The sequence below is a fragment of the Rhea americana genome, unplaced genomic scaffold, assembly GCF_003343005.1.
Source record: "Rhea americana isolate MKP2758 unplaced genomic scaffold, rheAme1 scaffold_187, whole genome shotgun sequence".
In the NCBI taxonomy this organism is placed as follows: Eukaryota; Metazoa; Chordata; class Aves; order Rheiformes; family Rheidae; genus Rhea; species Rhea americana.
Genome location: NW_028186005.1, coordinates 125,258 through 138,733, shown reverse-complemented (window position 1 = coordinate 138,733; position 13,476 = coordinate 125,258). Strand labels below are relative to the sequence as shown.

General features: G+C 37.8%; 1 protein-coding gene across 1 annotated transcript in view; it reads left to right on the top strand.

Annotated features, from left to right (window-relative positions):
- The window catches only part of KCNQ1 (potassium voltage-gated channel subfamily Q member 1), a 372,989-nt gene that overhangs the window by 261,714 nt on the left and 97,799 nt on the right, over window positions 1-13,476 (top strand). Inside the window, exons 16-18 of the mRNA XM_085302186.1 lie at window positions 1,407-1,501; window positions 2,192-2,238; window positions 3,285-3,346. Coding sequence (XP_085158312.1) covers window positions 1,407-1,501; window positions 2,192-2,238; window positions 3,285-3,346 — 204 coding nt within the window. The remainder of the gene's footprint in view (window positions 1-1,406; window positions 1,502-2,191; window positions 2,239-3,284; window positions 3,347-13,476) is intronic.

Genomic DNA, 13,476 nt, shown 5'->3' with positions numbered 1-13,476 from the left:
CAGATAGGCAGCCAAACTACTAAAGCATTTTTGAAAATCGCGTTAGCTGTGCTTTTGGAAAGACTTTCGAGCCATTTAGCCTCCATACAGCCCAACTGTATACTCTGGCACCTAAATCCTTTTCAAAATCTGGCCTAGAGTATTTGTYTCTTGGTGCTATATGTTGTTAAGTTTTCTGCATTTAGGATTTTTTTTATTTTTTTTTTATTTATTCCCTGTAATATGTTTCAGCATGTTTTGGAAATATTCTCAAATATAGCTGGTTTTGTCCATGGCACTCATAATACATTATCAGGAGAACTGTACAAATGTCTGCCATAATTGCAACCCAGCTAAGAGGAATTGAGAACTGCCCTCTCTGAAATAGTCAGTAGCCTCATGTTTAGGGCATTCTGCTAAAGTGGGAAAGAAAAGCTGTAACTCAGACCTGAGTCTCGCAAATCACATCTGAAACTCCAGAAATGATAGAACCAGAGTGCTGCTTCCTCCCCCTTTCTATGTCTTCTTATGTCAACCAACTCTAGGTATGTGCACAACAACAATAATGTGCATATATGCCTCAGAGATAATGCAGTTAAATATAGGAAAATCGCATTCACAAACCCTTAAAGATGACTGCAAATTAGGCTCTGTGATGCAAAATATAGATGTTGAGTGAACAAAGTGATATTCTGTACAGCTTGCCATGAGAAACTTACTCTGAAACCTTCAGGGTAAAAGGTTATTGCTTGTAACTAAACTTTATCAGTTACAAAATACTTAATTACTAAGGAAAAATACCTTTTTTGATCCGAGGGTTTGCAAGCATTTCATTTATGAAATGCAAAGTACAGACATAGGACTTCCTGCCTGGTCGTTTCACCAATGTTTTTCCAGAATTTCCCAGTAGATTTGAAAGTGCAGCCAGCCTTTCTGGAAAAGGAAATCAATTATGCACCTTCAACTGGGACTCTGGTTTAAGCTTCTCATATTAAGAGCTGATTTGAAAACTCCGGCCGTCTCGTTGCTGACTCAGAATAAAGGCTTGTGCATGCAAAATACAGCTCTTTCCTGGCCAATGGCACGTGAGTACGAAACTTATTTCCAGAAGAAACTAGAATGACCACAAACTTCTGAGAAAAGTGCCAGACATACTTTTTTTGGCCTCAAATTCTGTTGATAATCTCTTGAAAAGCATGTGGTAGACCTGTGGTAACAAAAAGGGAGAATCAAATCAGGACCATCATCGTTATTCCACAATAAATGTACGATCATGGCAAAAATCAAAATATTTCAAATGTTTATATTGTGTTAAACGGATTAAAAAGAATTTACCGTTTACTCTTAAAAAAAATAATAATGTGTTAGCATAGCTCATTAATATATTCTTGTGGCTTACTGGCATGTTTTTTGGTTTTGTTTTACAGCAAGCTAGAAAGCCTTATGATGTCCGAGATGTTATTGAACAGTATTCTCAGGGTCATCTCAACCTGATGGTGCGAATCAAGGAGTTACAGAGGAGGTACGACAATAAAGTTCAATGTCCGTATCTGTAAGCATCAGCAGATGGAAGTCTGCGTTGTTGTTGTTTATYCTGCATAGAAAAAAAGACCACGATCAAGGCTGAGGGCCAAAAATGGACAGGATTGCAAGTGGTGCATTGGTAGCTCTGTGGAACTGAAGTAAAGGTTTCTGTTTAGGGAGGAAGGAAAAGGAAGATACTTTAAACTTCTGATGATCAGGACCTCCTGTTTTCATTATACTTATCTGTATTGCCTTATTGCCTGCTACTTTGACTATAGACGGTAATCTCTTTATTGTGGTAGGTGCTGCACACAAACAGGGAAATACTGCTCTGCTACCATCATACTGCATGTGTAAACTGAAAGAGAGCAAGTGGGTGAGACTAGGCAGTGAGGGTAAAACAAGKAAGGGAGGAGGTGAAAAAGCAAGAGTCACTGCAAACCTCCTATGGTTGTTAAAGAATCTAAAGACCAATATAAGTCTAATGCTTTTTTGTTATTATTTCTTTATTTCCTGCCATTCTTAGTCCAAAGTCGCAGTTTCACTTACACTACTAAGCAGATCTACTTGAACTTCACTTATTTGTGAATTGACCCCCCCACTTCCAGCTAAAGAAATTGAAGATGCTATTTCAGGATGAAAGCTAACAATGATTCTTGTTTTTCTTTCCCTTTTTGTTTATTTACAGGCTGGATCAATCTATAGGGAAGCCATCTCTCTTTATCTCTGTCTCAGGTAAATTAATAGAAGCCCTACTGCTATAATGCTACAGCAAATACAAAATGGTAAAGTGAGGGGAATCCCACTGAAATTGTGATGGAGAGCGGCATAGATACCTGCTAAACAGACTACTCCTTTTTCCTTGCAGTCATGCAATACAGTAGGGTTTTCCATGGCAGCCTCCATAGTGATGGAACTAATATCCTTTACCTCTATGTCTGTTTTAATCATCGTTCTAGATTCAGTAAGACTTGAAGCGTGGATCTCAAAACTGAATATAAGGGCTGTGTCTAAAGTTAATCTGATTAAGATATAATTAGTGAGAAGTAGTTGTAAAAAACTTCTTATTTTGTTTCCAAATTTTAAACATTGCCAGCTCATTGTGGTCTGAAGTATAGGCAGCTACACTAATATTTAGCCACCAACACTTTTAAAATAGGGCTATTTTTATTTACATATTTTAAGTAGCTACTTTCAGTTTTCAAAATATTGGCTCTAATCTCTCTGAGTCTCAATATTTTTTCAGTAAAATGGCATGTTATGGTTGCAGAGTTCCTGTGAAATCAGTAATATTCACACAGAGCAGCGGCATCTTTGAAAAGAAACTGTAAAAGGGGCACAAAATACTAAATTTGATCTGAGACAAGAGTGACTGTGGTAATGTCATTTCAGACTTCAGTTTCTATATAATTTATATGAAAAAAGATAAAACATTATACAAGCACGTTGTTCAGGTTGACTGTAGAGCCTTTTGCACAGCACCAGATTGTTTTTAAACCGCAATTAAAACATTAACTAAACTAAGAACAGTTTTGTTCTCCCAGGTTAGAGCATAAAATTAAGGTTGAAAGTGCCTTAAACCTAAGAGCTATTAAAAGCCATGGCTTGGGCTAGTGCTATAAAAAGAAACAAAAAGCTGCTTTTAAGAAATAAAACTACTAGCCTGGCAAAGGTGTTCAGTTACACTACGTTGGTGGGCTTGTTAAACACACCCTGTTGTGGCTTACTGCTATTTTGTTATAACACCATATATTAATTTGCAAATGTTTCTTGTTCCACAGAAAAAAGCAAAGACCGAGGGAATAACACGATTGGTGCCAGGTTGAACAGAGTAGAAGACAAGGTAGGCTTCAGTTGGGCTGGCTGTGAATGAGGACCTGGTGTGTTCCTGAACAGTGCTCGTTTCATAGGATTTGGGGAAAAATACAGCTTAAAATAGAGTTGGATGCCTGGTTCTTCCAGGTGATGGAGCATGATTTTTGTTGTGGATTACATTTTTTCGTTCTTTGTTGTCATTTCAACAGAACATGAAAAAACAGACTTTAATTGATTTCAGTCTTTTTTGGTACTCAATAGAGTTTTGATTTTTAATTGTATGTATTGCACATGTCTCAATGCTCTACTTCCTTCCTCCACAATAGAAAAAAGACTCTATTCCTTTAATACTTTGGTGTATTACAGTCCCAGGATTTCCCTTTGATCATTGTTCTGTTGTTTATATAACTCCACCTATGATTCCTTAGAGAGAATGAGAGCAACTTCTGCTCTGTCCTGGTTTTTGTTCTTTATGACAAATGGAGTTTTTCCTTTTAAGTGACAGAAAAAAATCAAACTTGTTCTATAATTGCAAATTAACAGTTAAGTGCTTTGTAACCCTTTATTTCAATGCTAGCTGTGCTTGAAAAATTAGATGACAGGCAGAGGCTATGTTATTAAAAATGTAAGTTTGCCTACGTTGGTATTAAGGAGAGAGAGAGTTGAGAGAAATGGGTTGGATCATTTTTGATCTGTTGTAGTGATTTAATGGTGGTAGCTGGGTGGAGGGGTAAAGAATTTCTTTACTCTTACAGTTGCTTTCACTCATGTGTCCAATCTGTTAATTTGGTGCTGAACAGTCAGAGTTTTTGAAGTACCTTGAGGAAAGTAGCTTTCGTAGTGTTTTTTCCACAAGCGGAAGCATTGTGTGTGGTATCCTCATGCTCAGAGCTGTGCTTCTATCTAWTGGCAATAAACAGCACTTTAAAGGGAGCAGGTGCCTTTCAGTCTGCGTAGGGTGACACGTATGAGGAGTYGAGTAGAAAACAGAAAAGTCTTTTTGCCCAGAGAAGCCTCACTATGCAGTGCCTGCTGAGATCCGTGGTTAGTAAGTGTTCTTAAAAATGGAACCTCTTTCTAGAAAGTTTGGTTTACATTTTATTTTATTTTATTTTATCTCCTTAATGTCAACAAAAGTGTGGAACATTACAAAATGTCTGGTGAGTGCTGACAAAGAACAATGACTTTTCTTTTTGGACAAATAAGTCTCAAATGACAGCTAAAATAGATTCCCAGTGCTGTTTGTAAAATCTCCAGTGAACCTGAAAAGGCTTTGGTGGTGTTCTGGCTCGGAGATAATCTACTCTTGGGTTATTAATTACTCTTGTTACATCCTTACAAATAAGTACAGCACGAATTTATAGCGACTGTTGTTTTATGTCTTGTAATGGGACTGTAAAACACTCCCTGTTTCATTTTAGTCTAGCTGGGTTAAATTTTAGCCTTGTTTTAAGTAACAGGCCCTTCTTTCTTTGTAGTTGCATGAGGTCATCTGTGGTTTCAGAGCTGTATGTTATCTGACCTATACAGCTATTCCTATCTGCAGGAATTTTATCTGAAAGTAGCCCAAAGGCTAAAAATAGAGAATTTCAGTTGGTCTAGGCAAACAGTGGTGTTCATGACAACAGACTGACAATGGTGAAATCACATTTTTGCTGCAGATGATGGCCAAAGTTAGGTTTCTGTATTCTTGATTGGCCGCCTTTTTCTTCTAAAGTATATGCTACATGGAATGCTTTCAACACACAATTAAATCCTTACTGAGCTGAATACTGTATTAAGGATATAGGGATTAGTTTAAACACTTAGCTACACTCCTTTATTTCTGAATTAATCCTTGACTTCTGAAGCAGAGATTTTAAGTGGTGCAGGCTGGTGTTAACTGGGGTCTAACCACCTCTTGTTCATTTGAAAAATCTCCATTAAGTCCTTTTAAAATGGGTTATAACCTTCCAAAATTATTTGCATACTCACGCTGCAACAAGGAGGAAATTATGTGTTGCTTCCTCTGCAGTGTGAATACGCTAAATTTTTCTAGTAGGTCTTTGTCAGTGGTCATTAGCACGTGTGCTGCAGCAGGAGGTTGGCTGGGTTACAGCTGTCAGAAGGTCCGGATGGCTCTGCAGCCACGGGCCGCTCTCCAGGCAGCAGCGGGACCGGCCACCACCCMTGCGGAGCTGGTTCAAGCCTCACTCTTTTTTCTGGGCCTTGCTAAGAGTGCAAGGTGGTAGACAAGCCATTTCTCATTGCTGAAAACAAATGCAAATTATTTCTGCTAGGACGTTGTCCTATGTCCTTTTGCTGTTTAGTCTTGAAATGCTTTGGGTCAGCAAAAGTCAGAGAAGAAAACCTGAACCTTCATTTTTGAAACTTTTTAGTGCTTCTGCTTATAGGTATGTCCACTGTCAGCACAAGATCCTCTGCTTGCACATCACAGAGGTGGAATCCAACTTCACTTTAAGCCTGTGGTAGGATTCCTGTGGGCTTCTGTGGAGCTGGATTTTGACTCCTGAAGCTATTACAAATGAAGCTAATTCTGCCTTGAGGAGAATATGATCGTATTTCTGGGGCACTGCACCACTCTTGCAAAGCTTTTGTGCTTTTAACAGAGCCATATGTATTGCTGGCAGTACACAGGAGGGAAATTTATTAAACAAAATGTTTAGAGTCAAACACCATTGTACTGACAAGAACTATGGCGCTTTGTGGCACAATTCTGAATTTCTCAGCACTGAAATCAGCAAAACAATTTTTTTTTTCTTCTTTTAAACTTAGTAACATGTTTATTTGAGGGAGGGCATCTTGCAGGTGAAAAGCCCTTGCATTTGTACAGGAAATCTCTTCTCCCCCCCCCAAAAAAAAGCAGGAATGAAATTGTACCACTAGTAAAATATTCTTTAATTTGATTTGGGGAGAGGGGTGATATTTGTGATAACGTAATTAAAGATTATTTCATAATATACAAATGTCAGGGAGAGAAATTAAGGTTGCAGGAGCAATAAATCCTTCCTGTGTAATTTTTTTTCATTTTAGCAAGCAATTGAAAAGATAGTTTTATAAGTGTAACTAGAAACGGCACAACCTGATATGCCTTTATAAAAAGAAGCACAATCCGATAGGTAATCACAATAGATTTTGACTTTGCCGYTGTTCTCTGTTGCTTATAAAGCTGACGGTACCAAATGTTACGTTCCTTGGAAGGGGTATTTCATGGCTGAGTGCAGGCAGTTGCATACTCATCCTGCCCGTGCCCCAGTCTGGCTGGCCGCTCGCCAGCTCTGGTCCAGAAGGCATGTAGCTGCCTTCGCGCAGTGCCCAGGCTGAGCTCGTAAACCCTGTGAAGTAGCAATTGCCCAAGTTAGTGCACGTAGATAAGCCAGGCTGGTCCCTCAGAGAATGCGGTTGAGCAGGATTACAGCAACAAATCAATTTATTTGCGGTAATCAGCCTTTTTTCTTTTTATCCCGAAACATCTGTGAATGACTATTCAAGTTACCCTCAAGAAACCTGGCCACTGCTGGCTTGCTACCAAAAGGAAAATCAAAAGCAGTTTCCCAAATATGCACAGCTGTGTGCATGCGCCCCACTGTTAATCCATAGGCAGAGAGCACTGCGTGCCAGTGGTTTAATACAGGGTGTGCTCAGGAGCTTGATCTAGGAACGAGTCCACATTGCACTCAAGGACTTCTGTTTGGTACATCTCCTCTTTCCTTTTCAATACTTCAATTTTCACCATAACTATAATGATAGCCTTTTAGACTAAATTAATCTGTTCTTATTCAACCGTTTGCCAATCCTAATTTATACTTCTCTGGTCATCACATAAGCATGTTGCTCAGCCTCCCTTCAATAATTCAGTCTTAAAAATGGGCATTGTAGCAAATCATCTGGAGTATACAGGGAGGGCAAAAAAATGGGCAGTCCTTAGACTCTGAAAGTCTGTGCGTGCATATCAGACCCCCACAGTTGTCAGTAAGAGTCCTGCCTGTGTAACCCCACAGCAGAGTATCCAGATTTACAAAAAAAATGAAAAAAAATTGTGCAGTAGAAATCATGTTGTATTCTCCATTAAGTCACTTTARAATAGGACAGCCTTCCACAACTCTTTGGACACTTTAAAAAAAATTTACCTTTGAAGAACAGTTATAGCAGTCCAAGGCAATTTTCTAGGTGCCCCCTCTGTGTATTCAGAACTGTGCTTGTACCTGACAGTAATTAAGTAGAGTATAAATGTTAGTATTAGCAAGGTCACCACTTGCATCTTAATTGTCTTTTTCAATTATATGGAACATTATGAGCAGTATTTAGCAGTATTATCTACTGCTAAATTTGAAGTTKTAGAGATTTAAATGGAAATTTCTGTGTTTACATAGAAGTTGCATAGTAGTGAGACATACGACACCCTTYAATGTAAGCCTAACAATTCTCCAAAACAGTATTCATTCCAAGTATACACACATTTTGCACACTCGCATTTGAAAATATGATCCCTTGTATTCTGACTAGTACCAAAGAACAAAATGCAGAAATTCAAGCATGCKTGCAGCACTGAACAATAAGTTATTTTACTTTTTAAATACTTAGTTTATAAACAGTTTGGACYACTTTCTAAGTCAATTTTGAAAAATCGTGTAAAAACACATACCCTAAAATAGATYCTACTGTGTTTCTTGAGTTGCCTACTAGCAGAGTTGTTTTTGAAAAGCAAAGGGAGCTCTCTTGTTTGGGCAAGTATGCAGTTGTTCTTTTAACTCCTGATTATGGTAATTTGGTTTTCTGTCTTCCACCTACAATGACTTTATTATATGTACAGATCCCACATTTACTAAAATTGTGAGTATATGATATTGTGTGATACATTTTTCACAGTGATTGCTGTGTATGAAACTTTAAAGGAGAGAAGAGCTCAAAGGCTTGATCTGTGGTGGCTTTCAAAGAAGATGGAGACGTGTTTTGTGATGTTTTTATTAGTAGTAGGATGTTTTCTTCTGGCTAAATCATCTTCTGTAGTAGTTTCACCAAAATATTGACASTATCCATACTTGTATGAGAAACCAGTTTGCCTAGAACCGTGTTAGATACAGTCTGGCTGAAAAGAATGGTCAGTGGTATGTCTAGATCCAGGCAGTGATTTTCATGGTTCTCGCTCTTTCTTGCTACTGCCATTTGGTTTTGATCAACTAATAGTTACCCATTGCAGAAGGTTTTATATCTGATTTTACTGCTGCTGATTTGCTCAAAAATACGTGAACTTTTCACGTTATACATTGTAGAAGAATTTCACTGTAAATCTATGTRATCTACAAGTATTTGGTTGTGTAGGTTACGAGCAAGTATTCAGGATGTCCCTTTGCATACAAATGAAAACGAAGGCCTTATTCGTTCCTTAAATGAGTAATAAAATTGAAAGATTAACTGCTTATTACTATTCCAGTACTAAGGGTATGACCCACAATCTTTGTTGAATCTGAGCTCTGGTTATTACGATTTTCATGCATAAACTTTAGAGAGATTAAGATTTAATGTAGTTGTTTCCCTCACTTGTTGTCCTACCCTTTTTTGTGATGCCATTATATCCTAATCTCTAGCAGGAAGATTTTGTCCTAGCAGTATTTACTTCTTAAAGGCAGGTGAAATACCAGCCTGCAAACACTTTTTGGGCTGATGCACATAAGTGAGTATTTTTGTAGCTTAAATATGTTCCATTCTTCTTTAGTGTGAATGGGTAGAAATTTAAAGTGAGATGGAATTAACTGTTAACATCCCTCCCCCGACTCCTCGTCCTCTGTCTGCTCGTGCATTTCTCTAAAGAATATAACTTGTTCCTCACCTTCAGAACAGAAAAACAATAAACTCATGTGACTCTTCCATTTTTTTTTTGTTTTGTTTTGGCATGAATTCTATTTTGGTATCTCTTGGTATCTTGCTTAGGAGGTTCATCCTAAGGAGGGTTAGGAGCTTTATCCATTTGGTCAGCTTGCACTATTCAGTTCCTGCTATCCTTGCACGTAATTCCTCTGTTATTAAATCTGATGTTTTATTGTATCATAAGTTAAATTGTAATCATGCCATTTCTAATAAAGAACTCCCAGTACATCCARTGCAGAAAGATTTAGGACCTGCTCCAGAGCCCGTTAAAGTTGATGAGTCTTTCCTTTGACTTAGTAGGCTTTGAAGCCAGCCTTTTAATCAAAACATAATGTAGTCATGATGATCCAACATTCCTGGCTTGCTTGATCACAGTAGGCAGAAGCACTAAGCTTTATCACAGCTGTATGCTTTTGAGAGGGTTTTTTCTTTTGGCTAACGTGATACAATTTTGCTTAGTAACATGGATGTTACTTGTATCACAGCCTTTCTGTCATTGTAAGTGGAGGTAGGAGCCTGTACATGTGTGTGTCTCATTACTGGATGCTCTGTCTCTGGCTATAATGTCAGTATATGAAAAGGCTGCAGTGTGTATTAAGTAGCCAGAGAGAGGAAGGAGTTTTAGAAGAAATGAGTGCTACTCATGTTRCTGGCCTTTGAGTCATTCTTCCTCCTAATTTAGATCAGCCAAGCGGCTCTTGACATATCTGTATGCAAACTGAGTAAGATTATTGATACTGTAGCTTAGTTCCTCTTATTTTCCCATGTATTTGGTACTGACTTGYGTATATTTCTGTGTGGTTGTGATCCCCGTCCTCTTGAGTCTGCAGTACAGAGCACAGTGCACGCTCAATAGAAGTGTCACGGGAAGGGGTTCTGTGCAGCAATATTTCTTAGGTGGGAATATTGGTTGATAACTGGGTTCTAATTCTTCCTGTTCTTACATACACTTTGAAAATTATCTTAATTTTTTTTCCTTTGGAAAAAATCACAGTCCTAAGAGCAGGTATTTTTTCATTTTAATTAGAAAAGTGTTATTTCAACTACCACTTTCTGGGTTTACAAATACTAATTTTCAAATTTTCATGTTGACTTTTTTTTTTTTTACTTAAAAAGAATTTTTAGTGTGTAATTGAGCTTCCAATTTGATTTTTAATATCTACCTTATTTAACAAATGATCACCCTTTAGTGCCTTTTTTTTTCCTTTTTTTTTTTTTTTTTTTTCTTTCTTTTTTTCCTTTCTTTATAGCATTCTGTAGTCTATGGAAACAGTTTCTGCACTTCCTGGTGTAGCATAAGAATTAATGCATGCTGAAAAGGCAAACTTCCAAAGAGGACTTGACTGATAATAGCATTCTTTCACATTGGTATGCAGTGGAGAGAGAAATTTTGGCTTTATTTTTAATTGAATAATGAGGCTGAAAATTTGATGTTAAAAGATTGACAACCATCTTCYGACTTTCTGGTCAGCAATGGAAACCATGGTTAGAACCATCACTGATTCATAAATTAGAAAAGACAGCTTTGGGGATTTTAAAAGATACACAAAATCAGTGAAAATCAAAAAACCCCACCATGAAGTCGTTACTAATCTTGCACATAGTACTTGCAACAATGCACAAGTAATAGTCTGAGGGATGGGGAGGAATATTAAGAGGGGCATATGGAAGATTAAGTATGTCTATTAATTTAATCCTCAGTCTTTTTCCAGATGCTGTAGTGCAAGCATACGGAAGCAATTTGATGCTGGACTCTGTGATGGAGAATGCCCATTTTCTATAAATTGGACTAAAACTAGGCACATCCTTCATCAATCTAGATTATTAAGCAGTTATAAAATTGTAATAGCACTTCTCACTGCTATGATGGTAATATTACTGTGGGCAAACAGAAAAACTGCAGAATTAATTTCCAGTGTTTTATGTCACTCATCTCCCCAGCTATAGCGAAATAAAGTCATCAGATAGAAAAGTTAAAAATGAAAACAAGATATAATTAATTTTAGGATCCATTGCTGCAAGCAGCTGTGGTACCCAGAGTCTAAAGAAATCGAGAGTAGGCAAAGTCATGGAGAAAGGCTCACCTAAGGACTATTAAACAAGATGTCTAGATATAACCTCCASTTTAGCAAGTACTTTAAACAATTGTCAGTAATAAGTTCATAAACAAAGGAAAATGTGATTTTATGTATACATACTTCCTTATACTCTTTTTCTTAAAAGTCTGCTACAAGCCTGGTACCAGAGACAAGACAACAGGAGGAGGGATGCTTTGGTCTGATTTGATCTGGTTCTTTTCGTGTGAGGTTGTTAAGCACAGCTGCTTGCTACTACGATAGGCTGGATTTGGTCACCTGTTCAGCCCACGTGGCTGAAGGTTTCTCTACATTTGATCTCTGATTTGTTTATGAAGTCTGTGCGCATGGACCATTAGGCCCGTGCAGAGGACACTAATGTAACTTTTTGCAGCTCTGTGTCTTGAAGATGCTAAGATCTTTGGGCTAGGCCTCACTTGCAGGTGTCTCCATTCGTTGGCATGCGTTTTGTCTGTTTGAATCATTAGATCCTACAGTACCAAAAAAAAAAACCAAACAAACAAACAGTATTTGCATTCATGTTTGTTCTTATACATTGTTAAAATTGTTTGATGAACTCTGTGTACAAGCTGTAGGATATTATGTAGGCACAGTGGCTTTGACATAGCTACATCTGGCCTACAGAGCAGTGTTACAAGCTATCATGATGCTTTGTGGTCTGTTTCTGAAGTATCTGCTCTTGGATCACAGGAAATGGAATTACATCAAAAAACAAATCTAGCATCTGAATATAAATAGTCTCAGGCAGTGAGGTTACTGCAGCTTAATAGATGATAGTTCCTCACCTTTCTTGCAGAAACTGRGTATGTATACTCTCTCAGCCCTGGAAAATAAAGTAAAGCAAGACAGAATATTAAGCTTCAACTCTGGAGAAGAGTGATTGAAGGTAGTTCAAGTTAGCACACGGTCGCCGTAGTTGATCTCACAAGCAATGACTAATTAAGCTCCGGTTACTTAGCCAGCTACATAATCAGCCAGTCATCTGTGATACCTCTTTCAGTATTTTACTTCAAGTAAAAAGGCAAAAATGAAATCTAGTAGAGAGGAGGCTTCCTGCTTAAATGAGTTGCTAGTGATTTTACCTCAAATTTCTAACACTTCCGGCTGCAGATGATAGGAAGTGTAATGCTGAAAGCAGAGGGTAAACTTTTACAAATGCCTACAACGAGTTATACGTATTTTTTAATCTCATTGGTTTCTTCACTATTTGGGAACTGGATAATGACTTCTGAATTCTTAATGTTGGCAATAGGTTACATGCTTGTTCTCTACATAACTATCTACTTGCTTATTAATAGAAGAAATCCTGGAGGAATTTTAGCTAACATGACATATATCCTATAAAAGCTAGGAATTTAGAAAAATATTGAAGAATGAAATAAGGCTTTATCAGTTGATTAAGTGATCTGTTAAACAGTCTTCAGATCAGTTGCTGTTCTTGAGATCAAGCTGTGTTGTTTATATGTGAGCAGGTATGCAAGCGGATGCAAGGTCTGCAAACTGAGATGACTCGATCTTTTATTAAGCCACATAAAGCCTGTTTTGTCTGGCATTTCAAAGATAAATCCATGATGAAAGCAAGATTTTAAACTCAGCCTACATCGTTCTTGCACACAGACTGTTTACATTTGGTGTGGAATGGAAATGCGAGAGAATGTAGAGCAGTTGTATGGAGTACAACTACCCTGTAGAGCAGATTACAGAAAAGGGATTTAAGTGAACAGCACGTGCACAGAGTGCTACACAGAAGACTTCTATTTGTCTTTCTTATAGATTTAGGGGGGGRAAATGGCTTTAAAACCATAATCTCTGCTTTTCCTTTTACGTGCGTGTGGGGGGGGGGGGGTAGAAGCAACTGAAAAGCTTTTTAAGATAAATGACTAATTTCTGTTTTGATACAGTACAGTGAATCTCCGCTAAAGTTAGGTGCATCAAAGTTGAATTTGTTGCTTGTCAAGGATCTGCTGTTGGAGTGATCTCACTGGATTTAAAATATTTTATTTTCATTTGAAGTTGAGTATCAGGGAGGAAAAGTGCATTGGAGTTGAAAGGAATCAGCCTGGAGCCTTTTCACTTTGGAATCCTTTCAGCTTTTGGAAAAGTTYTAGACTAAATCAAAGTATACTCCCTCTCTTCCCGAGACAGAAAGACCGTGCCTTCCATCACCCTGCCTCCTCCGCCTCCAAAAAGATTT